A 27,695-nucleotide genomic window follows, 5' to 3' on the forward strand; every position below is an offset into this window, starting at 1 on the left:
CTCTGTTTTTTGTCAGACTTGAAATAGCCGAAATACCTTCACACTACGGAACTTCTATGGCTCTTCCGTTCGACAATCTCTCCGGCATTGGAACCATCATCTGTTTTCTCTTCGGTCACGCTCGGTTGATTTTTCTAGTCGGCACACTCATTTCCTCCATTATGCGCTGGCTCCATTACCCGCTGGCTGCTTCCCAAACAAACACACGTGCGGCGTGGCACTTGTGCTGTACGTAACAAGTCACGCGACGTGACTCTGCGGCTGTGATTGGTTCGACTCTGCGCTACTTGATTTGGATTGGCTGACCCTTTTTTTTTTTTTTTTTTTTTTAAGGGGACAAGAGCGGCGAGGTCTATCGCGATAGCTTAATTTCTCTATCGAGTAAAAGTTATATCGCGATACATATCGTTATCGTTCTATCGCCCAGCTCTAGTCATGACACAAACACTTACTGAATTGTTGATTTCATTTTTCTGCCAAGGGTGGTGTGTGTTGGTGGAGATGGGATGTTCAGTGAGGTCCTTCACGGGCTGGTTGCCAGGACGCAAAATGACCACGGTGTTGACCAGAACCAACCGGATGCTGAATTGGTGCCATGTTCTTTACGGATAGGAATCATTCCTGCAGGTGAGCTTTGGGAATCATGTCATTATGAAAAATGCGTGGGAAATCTGCTCTATATGTATTGTACAGACAGAGTGGCATCAGTCTCTTCAGTCTCTTATTTTTCACAAAATAAATATTTGAAATGAAATTAGACTTTTCCAGTGAAGTTTATGTAATAAAAAAAAGTTAAACTTTAATTTTAAAAAAATGCAAATATTGACAGAAGACATTTTTACTAACTCATCACTAACTTATGCTCCATTGAAGTTTGAGCTACATTTTGATAAAATAATGTCGCCTTTATTATTTAGAAATGTATTAAAATCAGTGGAGCAGCGGTTAGCACTGTCACTTCACGGCAAGAAGGCTGGGATAGAATCCACTGACTGGGGCCTCTGATATGTGACTTCTTCCCACAGTCCAAAGACATGCATGTTATAGGTAGCCAACTTTTTGTATGTTTTAGTACTAGCAACCTATTCAGGATGTGTCCTGCCTCTTCCCCACCATTGCTAAGATGGGCTCGATCTACTCTGTAACCCTGGATTGAATAAGATGTTTTTAAAAAGAGCGGATGGATGTCACTTTCTAGTCTGTTTTTTCTGGGGGGTTTTTCTTCTGTTTTTTTTGTTTTTCTTTTTGATGGAAAAACTACAAAATCACAGGTAAACACCAACTTCTGAAGTCAAGGTCTTCTTTTTAAAACCTGCAACTTTACAATCTTTGCAGCACAAACCTTTGTAGAACATAACGCCCCGAGACATTGTGATTAGCCTACACAATTTTTATTTTTTGTTCTCAAATGAAAAATCCATGTTTTTTTTATGTTCTGTCTACACATGACATAACCCACAGCTGAATGAACTGAGGTCACACTTGTTTTTTCTCTGCTGTCAGAAATCAATTGTGACTCTTTCATAAGGTCCTGCTGTCTCAAATAACTGAGTTACAGCAAGTTGGATGATGGATGGTTATGATTTTTTTTTTAAAATAAAATTGGACTGAAGTAGTCCTACAGTTAAAAGAAAAGTCTTAAATGCATTAAATCGCACCAGAACATGATTTAGAGTCTAATTGCGATAACTTCACACTCTTTCATCCCAGCTTTCTGAGTTAAAAGCAATGATCTCTATGGCAACAGGGTAGGAGCTCCCAACAGGGGCCTGCAGAGGGTCAATCAGTCCAAGTGCCATAAATGGAAACGTGCTGAGTGACATTTTTAAATCTTTAATTTTCATGAGGATAGAGATACAGTGCATGAGGCTATCCTGTGCACAGCTTGATGTTAATGACATAGGTTTTTAAAAAGCTGCTGGGCACACAGTAAGTGATTTTTAGGCCACTTACAAGCACAATTTGGACTTTTGTCATTTTACACAAGCAGATAAATTAAAATTTTAAGTGTGTAATTTCCACTTTTCTAAAATTTCTGGTATATATTGAATGAATGTCTGTCACTGGCTGAGATAACACAATGGTGTTGGGGCCCATGGCTACCTGGTGAAAGCATTTGTTTACATGTTTGAACCATTACTGAGTGGGTAGTTGACCCGTGGGCTAAAGTTAAAAGGAATTGGTTGTAAAGTTGTTTGTGGAATTACCACTGAACTTTCAATCAAACAGTTGTTGTTTTTTTGTTTGTTTTTGTTTCATTTCTTATGAAGAAAACATGCATCATACTTTAAAAATCACACCCATTGCTACACATACATGTTTTGCATACTGAGTATCACCTTCCTACCCACTCATCCTGCACATTTTATTGCACTACTTTTCTATCGATGTTTCTTTTTTCTTTTCTTTTCTTTTTTTTTTTGCTAGCAGATGGAACTCACAAGGTCATTCAATACAAAGTCAGAGCTATAAACTGCTTTTCCTCTGGTGTGGGTGAAACTCAGCTGTACTCTGTCTCCATGCCTGAATTAATTTATTAACTCATTCACTGCCATTGACGTCTATAGCCGTCAATTGCAGTGAATGAGTCAATGGGTTTAACTCATTCACTGCCAATGGCTGGCAGTGAATGAGTTAATGTGGTCATATGTAACACCCTATATGCACAGGAAAGGTAGTTTCCTAACACCAGTGAAGATGCTGTATATTTCAGCATTGAGCCGTGGCTTTCTAATACTTCCTCTAGAGTCGAACATTAGATTTTTGGGGAGTAAACAAAAAGTTCTCATAAAATCCAATAAAAGGAACAGACTTGATTGCAGTGGTGCAGGGTGACTTATTCAGAAAAGCAAAGAGAGATGATGAATATCCAAAAAGAATAATAGATCTTAAACCACTAACATATAGCGTTTCATGATTTAGTTCAGCCTCTCTTTTATTCTTTTATTTATGCTGCACACTGCATGGAAATTTTGAGCTTTCTGCATGCCTTCCTGGTTGAAGAATTTAAAAATATTATTACTATTATACTTAAAATATTTACCATTAGCTGACAAGGATGATTGAAGAAGAAATGTATTAAAACCATTCCTTTAGTAGCTATACCACACATCTTAGTACACATAAAACTGTAAAGTACTGAACATAACCACTGTTATACTGCAGAAAAATGTTCCCCATGACTGTTACAGTGGGGCAAAAATGTATTTAGTCAGCCACCGATTGTGCAAGTTCCCCCACTTAAAATGATGACAGAGGTCAGTAATTTGCACCAGAGGTACACTTCAACTGTGAGAGACAGAATGTGAAAAAAAAATCCATGAATCACATGGTGGGATTTGTAAAGAATTTATTCGTAAATTAGGGTGGAAAATAAATACTTTTTTGCCCCACTGTATATGGGTTTTATTATTGCTGCAGTTGTGTAAGGTTAAGTTCAGCGTAATGCTTTACATACTGTTTAATGGTAGTAATGCATTATATTCTATAAAAAGTGTTTGTAGTGGCTTCATGTGAGGACCTCATATCTCTAATAAGAATCAGAATACTTTAATAATCCCCAAGGACGTTATGTGTAATAAGTCCAGAAAAACACAACTGCTGTTAAAGTATATTGAAATGTATAAATAACAAAACGGCTAAATAAAAAAAGCCTTGAGCATTGGGTGACATGGTTAACTGTCAGTATCTACTGAAGGATTAAAAATATTAATAAAAAATTAGTTAAACAGCTGGTTACACTTAACTGTCGTTCAGTCAACTAAGTGATTTCAGAGTTACTAAATCTAAAAGTGTACTTGAAGTCTGCAGCTGGTCAACCTGCCTATTAATAAAAAAAAGTTTTCTAAATCCTCTACATCAAACATGTCAGTGGTTAACGAGAGGAAACTTGTTTGTTACTGTAATAAATGCATAGATCATAACTGATCTCAGCCCGCGGGGACCAGAGACGAGCAGTTTGTCTTGCTAGTCTCAGATAATTCTCCCATCACAGACTAGATGTTTATCCTTAATGTGCAACAGAACAACCAGAAAAAGTTGCTGGTCTCTCAGCCTGCTCAGCTCCAGCCCTTTAACACCAGGTAGTGGACACACCCATGAAATGTACATATAATACAGATTCAAGTGAAATCCGAATTAAGCAGAGTTAATCCTGCTTCCTGAGACAAAAGCCCAACAACATGACAGTAATTTAAACAGTGGATGCAAAAGGGGCAAACTTATGAGACAGAACACTGTTTGAGATGAAAGAATAGAGATTGAATTTACTTGAGTTTTAACTGATGACTATTTATAGATTTCACTGGACAAGCAGTCCTTCCCTTGCTTGCCCTGATGGGACACTGCTGCTTTATTGTGCTAACTGTAGTATGAACTAACTACAGTTGGGTGTCAGCATCTATCTCAACTGAACACTTAATTTGTTCATTTAGTTTTCTTTGCTACTGGAAACATTTTCAGGTAACACAAATTAGACAATTTTGATTTAAAAACAAACAAATATTTTAAATCAAAGGTCTGCTTTTTTTGGTTTGAGGCTGTTTTTAAGATATTGCCAGTGCAGCCATGAATATATTCATGTACTGAGGATTGAAACAGCTAAAATATCCTTTTTGGAGCAGCTCTTAAAAGCATCTAGCGTCCATTGTTTTCCCAGAGACAAAGATGATCTAACTGCTGAGATGATTTTACTGGCAAGACAGTTTTAGGGGAAACACAGATAAAAAATGGAGCATCTCCACTGAGGATTTGCCTTGCGACAGTTTATGCTCTCTCCTCAGAATATGCCAGCAAGCTATTGTGGTTGAGCAACTTAAGGGGAATAAAACATTGAAGATCTGAGCACTAAACATCATTGAAGATCTGTGTGCAGCAGTTATATTCATTCAAAGTCAGCTGGCTTTTACGGAGTAGCTTTAGAAGACTGAAATGGCACATGTCACCTTTTTTATGCTCAGCAAAATAGCAGGCAGTGCAGGGCTGTCAGGAGCAATCGGAAAGTGTTTCGGATGTGATTATGAAGCTCGGAGGGGAAGAAGCAAAGGCCAGATAAGTGATATTCATAGAAAGTCAGAAAAAGCAAGAGAGGGAGCTCATCTTCATACTCATCTGTGTCCGCTACTGAATGACAGGCCTGATCTTCCCTGTCACGCTTCTGTGAGCCAGCTCAAAACATCACTGGTTAGATTTCACTCTCCTCTCTTTGCTCTCTTGCTCGCGCTCTCTGTCTTTCATCAGTGGCAGTAGGTCTATATTACCACTTGAGGATGATCAAAGTAGGGCAGATAGGTCTGAAATTACACCATGTGGTGCAGAAAGAGAGATTACCTCTCAAGTTGAAAGATTTAATGTCAAACTCAACATTTCTCACAAAGCAGGGATGCCTCTTATCCCTCATTTGTTGCTTGAAGAGAGCTGATGATAGCCTGGAGCCTGGAGCTATCCGATCAGTTAACTTTATGACTACGATGTCTCCTTGCTTCCGTCTAGTGAAATTATTCAACTAAATTCCCTTCACTTGGTCAAAGATTTGAGAGACGTGACCCTGCTTATGATGTGTAAGGACTGATTTAATTTATGAGAGTATGTTTTACACACACTATCAGCATCTTGGAAAACTTAAGTGCCAACAGTGTCTGCTAAGCTGCTACACAGTCTCTTCTGATTAGCTGGAAGGCGTTCATGACAGAGTACCCATCACATATCCTGAGTGTATATTGCAACCTTTAGAATTACTGAGAGTTGAAGACAGGAAAATATCATATCTGCTCCACTTCCTGTCTTAAGGAGGAAGACATGGATTTAAAAGGAAAAAGGCCTTTCAGTATGTACCTGTGAATACATGGTAAATGGCCTGTATTTATATAGCGCTTTACTAGTCCCTAAGGACCCCAAAGCGCTTTACATATCCAGTCATCCACCCATTCACACACACATTCACACACTGGTGATGGCTGCTACATTGTAGCCACAGCCACCCTGGGGCGCACTGACAGAGGCGAGGCTGCCGGACACTGGCATGGTGACAGTTACTATGGCTACGTTCACACTGCAGGTCTTAATGCTCAATTCCGATTTTTTGATCAAATCCGATTTTTTTTTTGTCTGCTCGTTCACACTACAAATAAAATGCGACAGCAAACGCGCTCTAGTGTGAACGCTCAAAGCGGCCCGCATGTCCAAAAGAAGACGTCACACACAACGCGCTCTGTTTAGACCCAGAGCAAACAATATTGTTTGACTGATGGCCCTTAATATAAAGACTTCGGACTTCATGTTTCCCAATTTTTGCTTTAAGTTCAGGAAGCGTTCGCGATGTCTTCTCAGGCGCTGATAATTGGCGTCTGTCTTGTGTCAGTGACGTAAAAGACGGATTTAATGCGACATGACCGTTCACACAGCAGTCGCTTTCTGAAACATCGGATATGTATCGGATTCAGTACCACATACGAAAGTGACCCAGATCGGATTTGAAAATATCGGATTTGTGCCGTTCACACTGTCATACCATGATCGGATATGGGTCGCATAGGGTCAAAAAAATCGGATTTGATGCGCTTTTGCCTGCAGTGTGAACGTAGACTAAGATGCATCAAACAACCAAACCAATGCTGGCACGTTAAAAAAAAAAAAAAAAAAAAAAAAAACAAAGCATAAAGAATAAGATGTGCTTTTTTCATTATTAAATATAAGCATAATTAGCAGGAAAGGGACCGTTGACTTATTAGTTGATTGTATAAACCACTACACTCCAGAGCCACTGATTAGATGTATCCACATCTTTGAAAACCCAGACAAACAAAGAGAGGATACAACCTTCTGGTAAATTAAAGAAGTATGTCATTTTTATTTCTTTAACCGGAGCGCATCTTTGTTTCCGTAACCCAACAGGGTCTACTGACTGTATCTGCTTTGCTACAGTGGGAACCAACGATCCAGTTACTTCTGCTTTACACATCGTTGTGGGTGAGTGGAAATTGCTGAAAGAATATGAAAAACTTACAAGAACCAACAACCTTTGAAAGATTAGACTAATTTTAGTTTCATATTCATGTTATTTTTTGTGTTTGTTTTTTTTTTGTTTGTTTGACTATCTCAACAGGTGATTCGCAGCCAATGGATGTGTGTTCAGTTCATCACAATGACGTCTTTCTCAGATACTCAGTCTCATTGCTTGGCTACGGCTTCTATGGAGATGTGCTTTCAGACAGTGAGAGGAACAGATGGCTTGGCCCTGCCAGATACGACCTGGCAGGTATGTGGGCCATCAGTTTTCTAAAATCTGCCTAGATCATTTAACCTTTTATTTTTAACTCTTGGCTCACTGTTCTTAAACGCTATCAATCTCACAATGAATTGTTTTAAAAAAGATTTAACCTGGAGTTCATCCCAGGGCTTGCTGGCTTTGTAAAGGGTCCAGACATCAGCAGCAGGATCAACAGTTTTCCTAACACCATGATTAGATGAGATGGTCTGCAGAAACCTCTACATATTATTGTTATTGTTACTATTATTATTATTTTTATTATTATTGTTTTTTTTGGTCTAGGCTTCAACGCTATGATGACAGATAGGAAACTAAACTAGAGCCAGCTGAATAGAAATAAGCAATTTTCATCCACAAAAATTGAGCTCCACTTATCCAAAATAGAAATCCATAAATTTAAACTCATCTTTTTACTTTAATTTACACTTCCTGGTTGCAGGTATGCACAAAAAAATGAGGTGTGATCAAAATGTTCTCTAGTCATGTTATGTCCCAGTGTACTTGGTGCCTGTGATGTGTGCTGTGTGTCAGAATGGTCATTGATTTTCAATTTCAAGGAGTGGAAGGACTCACATGGAAGTGGTTCGGGCTACCGTTGGGCTTGGAAACTAAGATAAGATAAGATAAGATAACCTTTATTAGTCCCACACGTGGGAAATTTGTTTTGTCACAGCAGGAAGTGGACAGTACAAAAGTTATGACGCAAAAATTAGAATACAATAAGAATAAATACAGTACACAACTGTACAGAATAGAATAAAATAATATACTATATACAGTAGAATAAAATAGAATAAAAATATACAATAAGATAAAAATAGAATACGAATGCTATATACAACTGAGTAAAAATACAACGATGCCAGAAAAGATTATTGCACATGTGTGGATGTGTGTGTTTGTTCAGTTAAAGTCTTTGTTGTGGAGTCTGACAGCAGTGGGGAGGAAAGACCTGCGAAATCTCTCCGTCCCACACCGTGGGTGCCGCAGTCTCCCACTGAAACTGTGGACCATTCCACTGTGAACTGCAGAAAAGTGCTTAGATGTAGCTGTAGGCCCGGCTCTCACCAACAATGATCCTCCAAGCAAAATTCAAGTCAATTTGAAAGACAGCTTGATGTTTGCTCTTTTGCCATTTGAGGATTATCGTAAAATCGCACAGCGCACAGCGCAAGTGGACAGAAGGAGGCTAAGATAGCATCCACACTGGAAGCTGTCTAGACGTGTTCCCAAATGGAAAACTTGACCAAAGTTAAATCACTTAGGTTTAGCCCTGTTTAAAAATAACAATAACACCTTTATTGTGTTCACGTTTAACACAGCATCCTTACAGGTGTCACAATTTGGCAGTTATGATCATTTGTAGGAGGAGTATATAATAAACTCTAAATATTGACACAACTCTGCATGCGATAGCAGCAAAGACCAAACAACACCCTTTGCATATTTGCTCGGACACAGTGCCAGCATTTGATATGGTGATGCAATAAGAGACCGATGGGTGGATGAATGGATGGACAGGTAGTTAGTATAGGTAGACAACTGAACCCACAAGGGAAATAATTGTATTGCAGCAGCAGGATAAAGAATAAAAGGTAGTGCAGCCTACAATAAATAAACAGCATAGTTAAAATAAAAGTGCCACAGGAGCACTGTGAGTGCCTTATGCTGTGAGGGAGTGCAAAAACTTTACAAATACAACTACAGAAAATCAAAATGAAGTTACAGAAGAAAGTGACATTGTGCAAGAGAGTTGTGCAATTAATAAATAATATGAATGCAATAAGCTAGAAAGGTTTTGGGTTTTTTTTGGTTTTTAAAAATCAAACTTTTATGCAGTAATCAACAGTGATCAATAAAGTGGTTCTGCAGGGTAGGGGGTTACATACTTGCCTAAAAAGTGAAAGCTGATGTGTTGTGTTTTGTTTGTTTGTTTTTCTAGTAAAACCTTAAAAAAAAAAAAAAAAGAGTTCAGGTTGAAATTAAGCACAACAAAATAAAACACACGGCACATTTGGATTCTGCACTCACACTGACTGTGTCTCCTTTCCAGGTGTGAAAACCTTTCTGAGCCACAACTACTACGAGGGCACAGTCTCTTTCCTCCCCGCCGAGGACGACGTGGGGAATCCGAGGGACAAGCTGCAGTGTCGATCCGGGTAAATGAAAAGCTATCGCTTTATTTCGGGTTTTCAGGAAAGTTTCATCCTTTTCCAAAAAGTGCCATCACTGTGTAACTCGACAACTTATTGTAGCGTAAAATGTGACATGACCGAGCTACAAAAGGCTTTAGACTTATAAGCCGAGCCGGGTTTCAGATGGACCGAATGCATTCCTATCAAATGCATCATTTAGGCTTGTTAAAGTTTGGAATGTCAGCAGGGAGACTGATGTTTTAATCAAAGTGTCGCTGATATTTCAGGTGCAGCATCTGTCAGCACAACCGCTCATCAAAAGACACGCACAGCGACGTGTCGGAGGAGAAGGAAAAGCCAGGCAAAGGTACGGGTTCGGGTTTATTACTAGAAATGTACCGCCTTAATCACACAGGAAAAAGTGCATTTCTCATTTCTCTACCTCGTTATCTGCTTGTTTGTCTAGTTTGAAACCATTGCCAGGCTTCTGATACATGTGAAAATGAGTATTTTTACAGGCTGTAGTTTTAAGAATAGAGACAGGAGAAGAAGGGGGAAAAGAGGAGAGGAGACAATCCCACGCTGGCTGTCTTTTCCCTTGAAGTCGTACACATAAAACAGGGGAAGATTTGCATTTTTCTCTCTTTTTCTGCGAAAGATTAAGTACCTGAGGTGGACTGAGTGTAAATAACCGCATCATCTTCTCCCTCGCAACATTTCGCTCCTGGGTTTTCTGTTGGGTTGATTTTTTTTCTTCTCCTTTTTCTTCTTCCTCTTTCTCTCCCGCAGCACGGCAAAATTCTTGATGAGATTCTTGATGAGTTATTGATGAGAAAACGTAAAGTGATTTTTAGTGACAGTGCATAGCTCCCCTGTTATGCCCCCCCCGGAGCCGCCTTCTTTTTTTCTTTTTTTTTTCCTTTTTAACCTATTGATTTACCGAATCTCCAGCAACCAGCCCTCGCGCCTACTTTGCGAGGTTACATGTTCCCAGTCGGACTCTTTCTGTCTGCACAGGACCGAGGACGACAGCCACCTCCTGCTCTCCCTCTGACCATTTGCACACGTACACACACACTTTATTACCCCCAACCCTCTCAAAACCGCGACACCGCAGCAGAAGCCCTCTGGAGCCAGATGAAATACTGACTCCTGTGTTAGTGTGTGTTAGTGTGTGTTAGTGTGTACTCTGAGCTGCAGATGATCTGTGCGTGTGTGTTCTCTAATTAGTGTCAGGATGTTAAATTCAGCAGTATCTTCTCTTGGCTATCTGGCACTCAGGGCTCCTCTGGAGTGTTTGTGTTTATATTTTTTTTTATTTTTCGCCTGTTTTAAATATAAAAGCAAGCGCAACCTGTTTGTGTATCTGTGCGGGCCGTGTGACCAGTTTCCACTAATCAGAACAAAATTTGGCTCTGCCAGCGCTGACAGGGGCTTTTGCCTCACGCCACTGCTGCTGTTTGTTTTGTGCTTTTTTTTTTTCTTCTTCCTGTCTTCTTCTCTGGTGAGGGAAATCTCAGACAACTGCTAAATCAATGAGGCACGACACACTCCCTCACTGCAAATGAGCCAGCCTCTCCTGCAAAAGCAAACACTCATTTGGAAACATTCTCCAAACGCAGAGCCTACAGTCCACCGTTGGATGTCTTGTTGTTGTTCTTTAACTTTTACATCACTGCTTTCCAATTAGAATACTGTTGTTTTAAATTAGCCTCGGTGGGCTTGTTATCATTGGTTCGCGTTATCACCTCTGTAAGTTTGCTTTTGCAACGTGTGTGTGTGTCTGTGTGTGTTGGGGGGGTGGGTAATGAATCGTTTTGCTTTCCGAGATCACATAATTTTCCCTCTGAGGTGCTCGCGGAGCAGTCAGATGCTAATTTGGATGTCTGTGATCACTTTTTTCCAGCTTGCTGCAGCAACTATCACCCTGGTGACAGACACCGGCGGTCCCGTGGGTGATAGCACTGTGTCTTTGATACGCCATCGCACAAGTAAACAGCCACTAATCTCGGAGGAACAGAGTGGTGATTTGTGAGGTGCAACCATCGCGTCTGTCATTCGCGGTATGGGAGGCCACGCGTGCCATTTAATCATAACGAGCAAACTCGCGGTTAACCCATCAGCCTTCCACCTTTGTACGACTTCCTCTTTCTTTTGTTGACCCTTACCTCGTCGTGCTTAATTGCGTTTCGTAGCGGAAGACTCGCAGCCTTGGTAGATTGGTGTCGGCGGGGAAGTTTCTATCTTGGCTCAGTCAGCGGGGTAGCTGCACTGAGAACGGCTGCCAAGACATCTGGATCTTAATGGACCCTCATCAGCATCACTATTGCTCTGTGACAAGCTTGGAGCTTAACCCCAGGACTCATAAAGACTTAGCAAAATGCAGAAAATATTTCAAACCCACATACCTGATGGTGCACAGATTATTCATTTCAGCTTGATAATGGACCCTTCTGGACAAGCTCAATGAGGGTTTTTTTCCATCTCTTATCTCAGTTGTACAAGTACATAGCTTGAGGTTTTCAGAATTCTCCAAAACGAAATTAAATGTGGCAGAGCTGCAGCCGAATTGCAGGTAAAGTTCCAGTGAACTTAAAATCTCTTCAGCTCAAGGTTTGCTTGTTTAAGAGTCTCAATGTCACATGGAGGAGTTTGAATATTGCAGAGACAGCAGAAGAAGTTAAGCAAAAGCACAAATGGACAAAAGCAAACTGATAACCTCACACTTTTAAAAGATTACCTTCGACCGCTTGAGGCGGGGTTGTGAAAAAAGTATTTTTTTTTCTCATTCACCACCACTTGATTTTTTTAGTTTTTTGCTGCTAACTCACCATTTCCCTCCATCAACATGACACATTTAATTCCAAGTGGAGTGCACTTAAATAAAAGTGAGTGTGGTTATTTGGAGCATACAGCACCGGCAGCTTTGGAGCTCTGTAGTGTGGTTCAGCAGTGCAATGGATTACTACACATTTGGCAACCTCATATGGAATACTGGAAACCAAGTCAAGTTTTTAAAGGTTTTAAGGAGAAAGATGCTGACATCCAGCAATCAAAAGTTAGAAATGTGCAACTGAATGAAACTCGCTGAACTCACTGTTGACCTTGGTAGCAAAGATTCTTTTCAAACACAACAAATGCCAGCTTCCTAGTGTGTAAACCTATTTGATGTCCAGTTGCGCTTGTGTGGAAATGGAGCAGGTGTGTCAGGTGAGGAGCTGGAGAGGAGAAGTGGCCCATCTCCTGCACGCTCTACCAAAGTAATTCCAGGAGTAATTCTGGAAATTTGGACGAATTTATGCTTAGGTGTCCAAACTTCATTGGAGAAGACTGCCATGCGTAAAGTTCACGTAACTCTGAGTTAAAGGCAGTATATCTCTCTGCTGCATTGATATGAAACTGAACTCTTCTGCAAAGGTGTGTTTAAAGTGAAAAGTACTGTTTGGGTTGCGTGCCTCTTACGATCACAAAAGGGTAATTATGGTTGTTTTGCATTACAGGTAATGCAAATCAACAGTAATCGCACAATTTAATAGTGTTTACATGTAAGTTTACTTTGCAAGTGTCACAGAACAATTTGCAGCTTAAGCTGCTTTGTGCCCACAGTTTTGCAATCAGACTGCATGTAACACCTAACACACTTATATAAAGCACCATATTTGCTGACTTCCAAGTTGGCTTGCAAACTGCAACCATAAACTGTATAGGTGCACTTCGCAGACGCACATATCTTTTAGTCAGCGCTGAGCAACAGACTGCTGAAACAGTTTTATCTTCTGTTGACACACGTGACGGTCAAAGTGGCTACACCCAAACTAAATCCAAACAGGTGGGTCATTTAAAAAAAAAATACACTGCCTTAAAGATGTTAAGAAGGGGAAAAGTGTATGTAAACGGGCTGCAAAGACGTTCTTTTTATAGCTAAAGTCGTGCACTTTAACATCAGTCTGTGTGGATTGACTCACCTTTGGAGCCAGCCTCAAGTGGCCATCAGAGGAACTGCAGCTTGAGGAGTAACATCTGTGTATGAATGACTTCACCTCATCTAGTCTGTTCTTACTTGTAAACCTAAATGTGTTGATGTTGGTTTCAGATGACAGCAGTGACTGGAATGAGATCCATGGAAAGTTTATTGCCATTAACGCAGCCAACATGAGCTGCGCTTGTCCTCGAAGTCCAAAAGGCCTGTCACCCTTCGCCCACCTCGCTGACGGCAATGCAGACCTGATCCTGGTGAGGAACTGCTCCCGCCTGGACTTCTTCAAACACCTTCTTCGACACACCAACAAAGACGATCAGGTGGGCGTACGCAGCTGCGCTGTGTGCAATCAAATCTCAATGCACTTGCTATTACCGAATAGGCATGCAGCAGTTAAGATGCTTTTCCCCTAATATGCCTAAACTGTCGATAAATGTAAAGCGCGGGGCATGCTGTGCGTAATCTTACTGAATGGAAAAGACTGCAATTCGGATCCAGCAGGGATAACAGAAGGAATCTTCAGATAACAGTGAAGCAGTCCTCTGTCAATCATCGTGTTAAACACTACGCACAGCATCGAGTTCAACATGATGACTTTCCAGTCTGTGCACAGATGGATTGAGTGTGTTGAGCCTGTAATCGAGTAAGCAGAAGGAAGAGTTTGCCCACTTGCTGTGCTAGCACCTCCCTTTGCTGACTCTGCTCAATTTCTCAACTCTGGTTCACTTTAGTTCAAATGCCTTAGCCCTTATGCCTTCCCACATATCATAAATAACCTCCACCCTAGTCCAGAGAGGCACCGGTAATCGCTGCATCAGGGATACACTGTATGGGAGAGCAGGCTCATACCAGACTAATGCCCTCACAGGATAGCACAAGTATTACCAGGGGTAGTCTAGTGATTAGTAATAATTACCTCAGGAAGGACCACAGGAAGTTTATCCCATTCAGAGGGATCTCAAGTAATTTTATCTGCACCGGCTTCCTTGGTAAAAGTGTGAATTTCCAGTGTTTTTAGCCCAAGCCGGCATTGTGAGGCGATTTCTAAATGTCAGATTTTCCTTTTCAGTTGTGCCCTGATATTTAAATCACAAAGGTAAAATATTACCTGTGATGTGGTTTGATTCGATGATTTGATAGATTTCCAGTTTTAAAGTTGACATTATACAGCGGCACAGAAAGGCAAACATTTCGATGATGATAAAGTAAAGAAAATTGTATTCAGAGCAGAGCGCAGAGGTGGGTGCTGTTACAGTGAAATTATCAAGCAAAGGGAAAGATTTTGCTGCTCCGAGTGACACGAAGCGTGTCTCCAGTCCCAATTAAATATTTTAGCATCTAGATGACTCAGAGAAATGTGCATGCACGACATAAAATTACCAGCCTTCACTGGCAATGCTGCTGAATGTAGGAATTAAAATGACTTTGACTGCTGAGGATTTCCCCTGAATGCTATAATCCAAACGCTGAGAGTCAAAAGCAAGATATTAGCAATGGGACACAGTTTGGTTCTGTTTATCTATTACCTCCGATTTGTCTGGGTCTAATTAGCAAACGGTAGCGCGATGCTCGATTGTCCCAATTTCCCAAATGGAGAAGTCGCTCTTTGTTTCTGTTTTCAACAACAAACAATGTAACTAATGAATATTTATTTGTCAATCAGAAACTTTTCCAAACAATCAGCAACTATCAATTATAATCAAATACCACTATTACCAAGAGTACCACAGTGTCTTAATTAAAAAAAATAATTATCATTAAAAACATTGAATATATGGTACTAATAAGATGGCCATTATTATTCCATGAGCTGGGGAATTCAGTTTGAATGACTGTGCAACTAATGCCGCTCCGTTTTTATTCACGGATCATTCAATCACCTTTACAAAGTAAAGGTACAAAACAAACAGAATTTTCACTTCGTTTTAATTATTAATGAAATGATACATGATGTTTATTTAGCAGTTTTCAACATTTCCCTCCCTTTTAATGTTTGCAAATCAAGCAACTGGTTTGTTTTACATGATTACACAGAATGTTTTAAATTCTGTGTTTAATGATAACTCGAACTAAATTCGAGTGTGTTGCATACGGGCAACACACATTGAATGGCACATAAGGGAAATTTTAAAAACATAGAGACATTAATAACTGCTGTGTGTGTGTGATGGAGTTTGCACATTTTTTCTGGGGGGTTAGTTTGTTTGCCCGTCTGTTAAGGAGGTACGGGTACATACTGGACTTCCTGACCAACCGCCCCCAACATGTCCGGCTGGATAACCGCTGCTCATCTACCATCACAATGAACACCGGTGTACCACAAGGCTGTGTGATGAGCCCTTTCCTCTACTCCCTCTTCACCCACGACTGCAGACCTGCTGATGGTTCCAACACCATCATTAAGTTTGCAGATGACACCACGGTGATTGGCCTCATCAGTGACAACGATGAGGCCGCCTACAGGGAGGAGGTGGATCGTCTGGCTGAGTGGTGCGACAGAAACAACCTGCTGCTTAACACCGAGAAGACCAAGGAGCTCATCGTGGACTACAGGAGGAATGCTGACCCACATCCACCCATCCACATTAAGGGGACGGCTGTGGAGCGTGTGAGCAGCTTCAAGTTCCTGGGAGTCCACATCTCCGAGGATCTCACCTGGACGACCAACTGCTCCAAGCTGGTCAAGAAGGCTCACCAGCGCCTCTTCTTCTTGAGGACTCTGAGGAAGAACCACCTGTCCTCAGACATCCTGGTGAACTTCTATCGCTGCACCATCGAGAGCATCCTAACCAACTGTATAACAGTCTGGTACGGGAACTGCTCTGCCTCGGACCGGAAGGCGTTGCAGAGGGTCGTGAAAACTGCCCAGAGCACCACTTCCTGCCATAAAAGACATCTACAGGAAGCGGTGTCTGAAAAGGGCTGGGAAAATCATCAGAGACCCCAGTCACCCATCACATGGACTCTTCACCCTCCTGCCCTCTGGGAGGCACTACAGGAGCCTCCGGACTAAGACCACCAGGTACCGGAACAGCTTCTTCCCCACAGCTGTCAGACTCCTGAACTCTGCCTCCTGACATCTGACCCACGTTAAACTCATGGACTGAACATACACACACCCACAATGGACAACTGTACCCTCAAATACACAATAATAACATGGAGTGAACCACCACTCACAACCACTAGCACTTTATATAGCCTCTGTAGAAATTATCCACACCCTCACTTACCTTAACTGCACTACTGTATAGCCCTGTGTAAATAATCATTCTGTACATTCGATAATCTTTAATCCTACAACTGTTTACAACTTGCATAGTTCCCATTTCTGTATAGCTGTATATCTCAGATTCTGTAAAGTTATTTATTTCATATTCTGTATAGTTTTTCATATTTATATCCTGTTCATATCCTGTACATAGCTTGTACTCACTACAGCCTGTACATACTTATAGTTATAGAATATTCACAACATACTTCATACCGTGTACATTATAACATAATAGACCCATTTCTGTAATATACTCACATATCTATATTATTGCTAATATATATTGTAATATATCTATATCACTAAGCACTTCTGGATGGATGCAAACTGCATTTCGTTGCCCTGTACCTGTGCATGTGCAGTGACAATAAAGTTGAATTCTATTCTATGAATTCTATTCTATACAGGTCCATATATATACACACACACATGCTACGATCATCGTAGTAAGTAGATGTTGACATAGAAGTATGTTTCAGAGAGCATGTTAGCCCTGGCTATTTGAGCTTGATAAGCTAGCATTGCTGTTTAAAGCTTGTTTTATATTACACACTCACTTGTCACAGCTGTGTAAGGAAAAGAAAAGGAAGTCTCGTTAACCACCGTCCAGGAATCGCAGATGTCTGAATGTGATAATGGCAACGAAAAATGATGACATGCTGCATCTCTAGGCTGTCTTTGCCGCTTTACTTGCGGCACAGAACAGGAGACGAGTATGAGTAGGGTGATCGGGACTTTGCGTCAGAGTTCAGCTAATATCAGCATCACTGTCCAGCCAAGCAGAGAGAAACAAGGAGTGAGAAGCCACTAAGCGTATTCATGGCCTTGTCAGAAAGCCTTTTAGGCAGACCATCCAGCATGAATGCAAAGCGGCTGCAGTCATAAAGCGGGTCTGATGTGAAATAAATGGCTTTCACTCCACTTTCAGGTTGAGAGAGGGTCAGAAAGAGAGGGGAGGAAGGTACAGAAAGAAAGCAAGACAAAACAGAGAGGAGTTTAGAGAGAAAGTGGCACCCTGTGAAGTTTAAGAAAATAGGTTCAGCTCTGTCCGTGCGCTTTCTGCAACACTGACGGAGATGAAAGGGGATTTTTGACAAAATAATTTCTTTTCATCTTTCTTTTCTCTTTTCCTTCACTCCTCCTTCATGCACTTGCATGTTATCTGACCCGCATCTCTCCCTTTTGCCTGTTTACATCTGTCACTGGAAAAAGAAGGAAAAAAGGCCCACATGTTGATATAAGGACGTTCCGTAAGAAGACAGTAGGAAAAATACAATGTTTACTCTACACACAAGGAGCCTGTAAACTAAATTTAAGTGTAATTTTTCAGGAAAATGGGATTCTCTGATCACTGGATGGGGCTGTGGCTCAGGTGGTAGAATAATAATAATGTATACTTTATTGATCCCTGTGGGGAAATTCCTCCCTGCTTTTAACCCATTCACTCAGTGAAGCAGTGGGCAGCAATTGGGCGCCGGGGAGCAGTGTGTAGGGACGGCATCTTGCTCAGGGGTGCCTCAGGGTAGCCGTTCAGTGGATTTGAACCCCCGATCTTCCAATCATGGGGCCACCACTCTACCTACTGAGCTATCCCTGCCCTGAATGGGGCACCTACCAATCAGAATGTCAGTGGTTTGATCCCCAGCTCCTCCAGTATGCATGTTGAACTAGATGGTGAACTCCAAGTTTCTCCTGATGGATCCATCAGTTTGAGAAATCTTCAGGAAACAGAAGTTTTGGTTTGGGGCAGTGTAGACAGAGATCAACGAGGACCTTGACAAAGTCATGGGACCCGTCTGCGTTCCCACTACCACACTTGCCCAGGTTCCTGCAGTGATGGGCACCTGCTGGGCTTTGAAAGATCGCAGGGGTATTTTAGAAAAGTGAAACAGCATAAAGGGCCTTTCATGGGTTTTTATACAGAAACGAATCCTGTTTCTCATTCGCAGGTCGTAAGGTCAGTGTACAATCCACTGTTTTGTCTGCACTTGATTACGGTGATATTGTTTGTATGCATGCTTCTTATCCACCTGGAAGCCTCGATTCTGTGTGTCACGGTCCATCACGATTTATTACAGGCGATTCTTTTCTTACTCGCTGTGGCATCGTGTATGGAAAAGTGGGGGGGTCCTCTCTATCATGTTTATTTACAAGGCCCTGCTGCAAAGACTGCCTGCTTGCCTCTGCTCCTTAATCAAATTTAAAGACGGTGCTTAGAATATCGGGTCACAGGACACTTTAACTTGAGCTGTGCGTGTTATTCATGCCGAACTTGAAAAAACTGGATTTAAATACTTCGCTATAATTGAGGAAAACAAAGCAGTCTCTGGGATATTTCAACGTTGTTCTTGATTTGTGATCACTCATAAAGTGCAGTTTTGATATATAGCTGGAAAAAGAGATTGCAATATCAGTGAGACTGTTCAAATAAAGGATTTAATAATAACGACAATGATAATGTACAACACAACAGCGGCATTGTTTCCTGGGGTTTGTGTTGCATATGAATGGTTTGTACATTTGCACAGCAAATAGAAATGAAGAATGACAGGGAGCGTGTGTCTTATAGTACACATAAAGAAATGAGCAGGCGGGGGAGAAAATGACAGCACAACACAAATCTAACAGTCAGTGAAGTGCAAACAGCTTCCTGTATGACTGGGGAAATATGGTGCACAAAATGAGGTCATGCAGAGGTCAGAAGATGCACAAGAACCTGCAATGTGACTACACTGTCCAAAACATGAACTAGTTGTCGTTATTTTGAGCAAACTGAGATTAAAACGACGATCATACGCGTGATTGGCACATCCATAATATTATAACAGCACCTGAGCTGCAGTGAATGTGGGGAAAAGTGTGGATGCCCCACATATGCAAGGTCTCTACAACCTCTTTGAACGACCAGGCTAATGTGTCATAAGCATTTCTTTGTCTGTTTAGTGTTCTGTTAATGAATGTTGAATAAATTTTGATCACTGTAGACAGGAGTTATGAGGATTTTTTTTTTTTTTTATGATGTACTGTAACAGTGAGAACAGTGTTTAACAGTTGTTATGGTTACAGATGGTTGTGTAGTAAAACAGCTTAAGATTGTTCATGCCATTGTTTTTTAACTTCCAATAAAATGTCAGTAAATCATTATGGCTATAATGTTATCATGTGTTAGGAAAAACGGGACATGTGATAGTAGATGTGCTTGCTCTGTGAAACTTTAATAATAATAGTAATAATAGTAATACATATTATTTGAGGGCGCCTTTCAAAAACCTAAGGTCACCTTACAAAAGAACAAAATTAATAAAAGGAGCAACAGTCATAAAATACATAAAATAAGTTAAAATTGCAAAACAGAACTTGACAACAGATAAAATCAGCACTAAAGCGAATAAGCCAGTTTGAACAGATGTTTTGAGCTGTGACTTAAATGCAGGAAGAGAGTTTATATTTCTTATTGCTGGAGGAAGAGATTTCCAGAGCCAAGGAGCAGAGCGACTGAAGGCTCCGTTCCCCATAATCAAGGGTTAATCATTCATTTATTGTTGTTAGACAAGCATTTATACATTATATATTGAGCTGTAGTTCAAAATTTGGTGGAGACACTTATTATGAGGAAATTCTAATTAGAAATTCTTTTCTAAAATGCTGTTTTCCATCCTCACTGTTCAGTACGTCTTATTTCCTTGTGACTCTGAATGAAGAAACGTTGATTTAGTCGAGCACTAAAACAAAGATGAGCTCTTGTGTCGGCTCTCAAGCTGCTCACTTTGAAACCTTTGCAGGTGATCCGGGAGCATAACATCTGCAGCATCTGTGAGAACATCTGTTCCTTTGTCTATCTTATCTGTCCGTCTTCTCCCCTTTCATCATTTCTCATGTGGGTCTGCCTTTCTCCCCCAGTTTGACCACCCTTTTGTAGAGGTCCACCGGGTGAGGAAGTTTCGCTTCGAGCCAGAGCGCCACATACTGGTTTCACTGGAAGACCTGAGCGAGCCTGCAACAAAGACTGGCTACAGCACTCCCCTCGGCAGCTGGAGCTGCGATGGGGAGATCCTGCCTGAGGTTGCCATTCAAGTCAGGTAAATGACAACAGAATCATGTGTGACTGCACAGACAATTGTGCGACGTACGCTACGAGGCATCATAAGAGATTCAACCAAGGTCTTACTTGTAGAAATACTGCATTTGGCTCAGGTGAGGAATGATGTCATCCAGGTCATGGTAGTCTTAATCTCAGACTCTCAGGGCAGCGTTATAGGTGGCACCTATAATGTTGACACCCCTTCCGAGACTCAAATGATTACAAGGTGGGTCATTAACTCTGAGGACCACCTCCAAGGGGAAAATCCCACTAGGGGTTAAATACCTGGGAATATCCGGACCAAAGAAACCTCTGTGGTAAGAGGTTAAACCCCAAAAGGAAGACTTTCAGTACAGTTACATGGTCTACTTAGATGCATATTTGCATACTCGTATAAGATCCTCTGGGTGATTTATAGAAACATTTGGTGACTGCAGTGAACATGTGAAATTGCCTGGAATACACTAAGGTGTTTAAAAAAAATGAAAAAAGAAAAGAAATCTCTCAAACTTGGGGAAACAAACACTGGAAAAACAATAAAATGCATTTTTATTTATAAGTTGTGATGAATTTTTTGCTCATATATTAGACATTTTAATGCTTTTAAACTCTACTTTGCCTGGTAAAGAGGAGCAAACCTCGATAACTTCTTTTTACCGTCTTATGAAGCTTGTCACTAAAAATGAACTCTGTGCGGCGGAGCGGTAAAGACGGGCCTGGATCACTCGGCATAGATGACGACTGGCAAATGGTTCTGAATTGAAGCACATAATATTGTAGGAGCAGTATAATGGATGAAGTATTGAAATACGTGCAGGGCTCATACCTATTGCATCATCATGGCTGGATATTTGTGGTAAAGACTTTCCTTTTGGGTATTAAGCTGTAATCTTGGCTTAAATTGCCCCAAATGTTCCTGAGTATTATGTCTTAAAGCGTAAGTAGAAACAGATTATGTTCTGTATGCCTGACAACTCTGTATTCACAGTGCACTGAAGTAAAACTCAGATGTACAACTTTTAGCCGCTGCTTTGATCTAAACTGAAATCGTAGAAAAAAGCCTGTGGACTTGGGTGACCGTGACTTTGCCTTTTCGCCTTGGTCGTTTATGACTTTGAAACACCTAAAGGTACTGGGTAGATGGCTGTGAAAAGCTGTTCCGACATGCATGTTCCTTGATCCCAATGACTTCTGTGAATCCTGGATTTTAGCCATTAAAGATCGAGACATTCAGATCAGCCTTAGATAACTGTTTTTAGTGAGAATTGTTAAACATTAGCATGGTTACATGCCAGAACAGGTCAGCAGACTGATGACCAGAGACCTAGAAGTGTCTAACAGTGCAAGCAAAGAATACCTTTGACTGGCATATTAGAGGGTGGGCAATATACAAAAGGTTTACCTAACTAACGAGATCCTCTAAATGTCCTCTAAAGAGCAGCTGCCGTTGACAAAGTGATGACTGCTTAAGTGGACTGAGTTTTAGGATGGTGAACATGGACCTTAGGTTCTAGTCACACAGGCATGGAGACCAGTTGGCAACCATCAGTCGGGAGAGTTTTCCTCAACTGTTTGCAAGTGGTTTCTGGAGTTAGCTGCAGTCACTTTAGTTAACATGGAAGATACCAAACTACTCGACAAGTAGAAAACTGGTTGGGGAATGCACATTTTTTCCTAGTTAGCGGAGATTGCCAGGGACTTACCAACTGGGCTCCAGGCTTAAGTCAGCGGCCCCCAACCTTTTTTGCGCCACAATATTTTCACGAGCTGGCCTTTAAGGAGTTGCGGATAAATACAACAAAATAAAACCAGTACCGGTACCAAAACAAAGAAAATGTATTCATAGCACAAGGGAAAAGACCCAGGGAAACTGAGTTAACGATAAAAACGATCAAAAATAACGAAAAAACCCTGAAAACCATCAATTTCACACCTGAGCCTCAACTCTCGTGACCCGGTACCAAACGACTCGCGGACCAGTATCGGTCCATGGCCCGCTGGCCTAAGTGACCGAAGACTTATTAGGCTGATAACATGTTCGCATGGCAATGCTAGCTTGGCTACAAGCTATCCAAACTTTTAATATCTGTCAGTGACCCATCTAGGGTTAGAGGTACAGGCAAAAGGAAGGGTTTTTAGCAAAGAAACTATAATGCCCAAATCTACAGTTTTACTATTTTGGCTAAATAATTCTAGTGGTCTGCTCGATGCTAAGGAGTTATATGAGAAAACTTGAATTTGGAAAGAAAAAGCAGGAAAAAACATGTAGAGGATTTAAAGATCTAACAACGACAATACTCTGTGTAGCTAAATTGTCAATATAAAAGAAGGGCTGGTGATAAAGATGTCCTCCTGTGTGGCGAGACAGAAGCGAGAGCAGCAGTGCCATTAGCACCACTAGTGTCCAATAGTTTCTGGTCAGGAGAGTCTTTCACTGTTCCCCGCTGTACAATCTTGGCAACTCAATGGAATTAGCCCCCCTCATTATTCTGGCCCTGTCCACACTTCAGCTTTCCCCGCTATCAGATCTCTATACAGCCGGCGTGGCACTGCTTGACGCATCATTTATTTCATGCTCCATTGTACTTTGCCAATGATGCATGGCGCTGTAATGTTGCTAATTTAACGGCCCTCCCCATGTTAAAAGGCTACTCCCCTTTAATTAAAGCAGAAGTCCGTCCTTTTATTGCCTCTTCCTCGCCACTAATCGTTCTTGGAGTGAGCCAGCCAGAGTGCTGCTTGGATAATAAATGGTAATAGCCCGGGTGCGACGGAAGGAAAGTTGGAGGGGGAAAAAAAGAGTGCGATGTAGGAAGTACATCTTTAGCAAAAGTTAAACTGAAGGCACAACTGTGATAAAGACAAATACTTACAAACAAGCTAAGGTACTTTTTTATGTAATTACAACCTGAAGATGCCTCTGCTTGATTTTGTGTTTTCATTTCATGTATAAATAGAATCTAGAGATAAAGCATTATATTAACTGCTGCTTACGCCCCCAAGAAAACAGCAGGTGTTCTGACGTAAATATAGGTATCATTTAGGAGAAAAAGGCACAGGTAGTAATTAAGACTGTACAACACACTGGCCATTTTACAGCTTTTTTTCTGTGCATATACTCCATCTGTTATAGGCGGCACTTTAAAGGTTTCTGCGTGTCAGACTGTCTCTTTCAAGTTTGCGTGTCGAGTCCTAACACAGGGGTGCCGTTCCGTTGCTTCTGCGGCCACATGGGCAGTAAAGTCTCACAGAAAAGAACATAGTCATTAAGTTGATGGTTTGTTATTCAGGCTAAATGGTGCATTTTGTGTGTGTCTTTATCTCTGCAGTGTCCAGTGCCAGTTGATCAGGCTGTTTGCCCGTGGTATTGAGGAACAGCAGCAGTGTGTGTCGGACGACCCGTGTACCCTCAGTGCCTTGGAGCCAACCACAGACTAGTCAGTGGATTGAGAGCTGAAGAGGACATTTAACTGTTCAAAAACAACTTAGTTGAACTTGGCACAGTTTCCTGGAAAAACACATTCGTCATATCAGTTTAAATCCTAAATGCTGATGTCTCCTTGCCTCCTATCCATGCAAAAAAAAAAAAGGGGGGGAATGAAATTTAACCCTGGAGAACCCATGGGGTCAAATTTGACCCCATGGTTTCCCTAGAAAACCAATGGGGTCGGCTCTGACCCCATTGGTTATTTGAAAAATGCAAAGCTAAAAAGCACTTCAGCATCCCATTATGAGGATGGAACATTTAAATCCAAGGAAAAGTTTCATCACAAGTCAACTAGTCATTTCCCCTTTGACATTTGGGGCTTTTCAGGTACAAAATTGCCTCATAGAGCTTGAAGTAAGCAGAGATATAATGTGCCTACTGCTGCCACATTGAAACCCAAAATGTCAGGTTTTGTATTTGTACTTTTTGGGAAATTAAGATGTCTAAGCTCAAAGGATCTGAAGCAGGGGAGTCCACACAGACACACGCACAAACAGATGAAACTGGACTTAACTATCCCAGAAGGTCTTTACCCTGCCATGAAGGAGAATATAAATGGGATTTCTCCCTACACAGCATGGACAGAGAGCCAAGGAGATGCAGCTCTGTAAGAAGGATGAAGAATAATCCCTGTGAAGTACATTGATAAACTGAAAAGAGTAGAGAAAAAAGTAGCAAGGCTAAAAGGAAAAAACAAATCTCTCCTTTTAGGGGGAAAAGGGGGAAAAAATCATTTCATCTGTGACCCAGGTGGAAGCAGATATGAGCCAGGGGCACTAATGAAAAGGACTGAGTACCCTGCTAATACACTAACAGGACCCCGGTGACTGCTGGGTGATAAGGCAAAGTGGTTGCTAAGTGATTTGGTGTGTCTGAGCACCGCTGCGCTGCACCTGTGGCTCTGAGTTCTGCTCGTCTCTGGCTAAACTACCAACAGTTTAATCATCACCTGGGATTAGCTAAAATTATCCATTGTTAACATCATTAGAGATAATGTATTGCTTTGCTTTGAAATTGCTCTTATTCAGCTTTTTCCTTTTTTTTTCTTTTTTTTTCTTTTTGTTTGAGGTCAAGCTGGTCTTGATATCACAGGAGAACGGTCGCCAGCAAATAAGAAGAAGCTTTTATTTTTACAGTGATTATATAAAACTGTGTGTATGGTAATAATACATGAGGGTCCATGTATATGTGATTAAAGTAAAAGTGGGTTTTCTGCAGGTCCTTCGGGATTCGTGCATATGTGTGTGAAGATGCCAGTGATGATGATAATTTGGATTTTATTACTTAGGGGCTCATAGCTGCCATTTTTCAGATGGTGTCTCACCATAGTTGAGATGCTTCAGATTTGTTGTTACTGAGGTTTTTGCAGACACATGATCACTAACAGTGGGATGTTTGTTTGTCCCCCATTTTGGATGTGTGACATTTATGGTTACAACATAGGGTCAAACGAATAAAGCCTTAGTCACACAGACCAGGAGATCAGTTAGTGACACCCTGGAAACCACCAGTCACTAGGGAAGATATCCCTGACCAGCTGGACAAAACCTCCTTAGCAGTGCTTTGATAGGTAGAAGATATCGTTCACCGGTAATTTGCATGGAATATGCAAGTTTGCCAACTACTCTCCAAGCGGTAGTAAGGCCGTTAAAAGTATGATACGAACCGAAATTGAAGCTGTTGACCTTGTAAAGAAAATCTGCACTTAATTAAATGTGTTTGCTGTAGCACTGAGGCACTTTTACTATGAAGGCAAATATTTTGTTTCTGGTTTGCTTTGCACTTTTGCGAGTTTTGTCGCTTGGCTAGCAGTGAGTTAATATTTATTTTAAAAAAAAAAGCTGGCATCATGAAAAGTACAGGCTTGCAACCAAAGAAAATCACTGCTAAAAAGCTCTTGGTTGCCCTCTTTGCAACCATACGCTAAACTTTTTACTCAGAGATTGGTGGCTGTATCATGTCCACTATGGTAGACCACAGAGAAATATGTGCAGGATGTCTTGTGAGAAATTTTTATAGATGACCAAACGCACAAATGTAACTAATGCAATAATTGGTACCTTTTTTCTGTCAGACATCTTAAAACACATGAACATTTTAGCTTTTAAAAAGCTTTATTTAACGTTATTTTTCATTAATGAGCATTAATTTTGTGTATGTAATGTTCATACAGTATAATTTCAGAAAGATAATATAAAACAAAATTAAATCCCTTTTTAATTTTGTGATGGGAATCTAAAAAGGTAACAAGCCATGGAAGTTAAATCCAAGTTAAACGTTTTAAACCTTTATTTACATTTTTCCACCAATGCTTTTCCTGGTGTTTGGTCCAATTTCTGTGTGCTTACAATTGCATTTTGATTAACTGTCATATCCAGAGTCAAAGGTTAACGCTCGCTATCTTTTCAGATTATCAATCTGATGCTAAATGAATTAGTTCGCCATCTTAGCTGCTGTTGTCACGTAGAAACTTAAGCACTCTTTATGCAAAGAGAGAGTCAAGCGCAAGACTTTGAAACAGAGCAAAATCTTGTAAAACCATAAATGATGCTACTTTCCAACAGTTATAAAGTAGTTGATGTGAGAACAAGCGCCCTTTCATGTTGGCTCTATGCAGCTGGCTGCTCAAGTGCTCACAACTAAAAACAAAGAGATGGTAACATCACACATTACTGGTTACTTGTTGGTTAAACTATTAAATGTAGTTTAAAAAAAAAGGTTTTTGCAACTTTGTCTGGGAATTTTATTGGGATAAAACCACCACTGTGCACTTACTGGGATATGTGCTATTGTATGTTATCACATTAGGGCTTCTTTCTATTGCCTTGCTTAGCTGCCTTCTTTTCATGGGTCCAGTTAGATGACGGCTGTTTAATCAGACTATTGCACTGTGTGCATTACTGTCTGCAGGCAATGAAACTGTTTTTTTAGTGGAACCCACTAGTGTATGATAAAGATGTAAACTAAATCAAAATATAAAGTTAATTTAATTTTGACTCTTCATACTTTAGTACACACTGTACACAAAACAAGCTGTGATGTAACTAGATATGTTTTATATAACGAAGAACTGCAATAAAGTTGTTTTGAAATCAGATTTTTGAACTCATGGTGCGTCTGATGCCAGTGGTGTTTTATTCCTTTCTTTTTCTACTTCTTAAAGACACACTCTCTCCCACGCATGCACACAAAGGTCAGCGGTCTCCTGATCTGGCTTTCTTACTCTCACTCTTTACCTGTCTCCCTGTATGAGTGGGATTTAATAGGGTGCTGTGATGTGAGTGAGATGTTTCATTAAAGAACATCAGACATCAAAGGTCTCTGCTGATGGAGTGGTATTTCAAGCTGTGCTCATTCTGCCCACAGACTGGATCTTGTTTCTTTTTTGACACAGAGATAGGCAAGTATGGAAATCTAAATTTGGAAAGTAATGTCAGTTAAAATTTCTCACCCTGGGTATGAGTGCAAGTCC

At 40.8% G+C, this 27,695-nt stretch overlaps 1 protein-coding gene across 2 annotated transcripts in view; it reads left to right on the forward strand.

Moving 5' to 3' along the window:
* cerk (ceramide kinase) overlaps positions 1-27,320 on the forward strand; it is a 57,860-nt gene extending 30,540 nt beyond the window's left edge. For both annotated transcript variants that reach the window (XM_085252186.1, XM_085252187.1), the window contains 8 exons: positions 482-627; positions 6,892-6,966; positions 7,103-7,255; positions 9,321-9,426; positions 9,690-9,769; positions 13,496-13,701; positions 20,556-20,734; positions 24,066-27,320. In XM_085252186.1, coding sequence (XP_085108312.1) covers positions 482-627; positions 6,892-6,966; positions 7,103-7,255; positions 9,321-9,426; positions 9,690-9,769; positions 13,496-13,701; positions 20,556-20,734; positions 24,066-24,174 — 1,054 coding nt within the window. In that variant the 3' untranslated portion in view covers positions 24,175-27,320. The remainder of the gene's footprint in view (positions 1-481; positions 628-6,891; positions 6,967-7,102; positions 7,256-9,320; positions 9,427-9,689; positions 9,770-13,495; positions 13,702-20,555; positions 20,735-24,065) is intronic.
* The last annotated feature ends 375 nt before the right edge of the window (positions 27,321-27,695 follow it).

Source organism: Mchenga conophoros, linkage group LG17 (assembly GCF_057382185.1).
Source record: "Mchenga conophoros isolate Kocher_MC1m ecotype Shallow Benthic linkage group LG17, M_conophoros_male_GT1.1, whole genome shotgun sequence".
In the NCBI taxonomy this organism is placed as follows: domain Eukaryota; kingdom Metazoa; phylum Chordata; class Actinopteri; order Cichliformes; family Cichlidae; genus Mchenga; species Mchenga conophoros.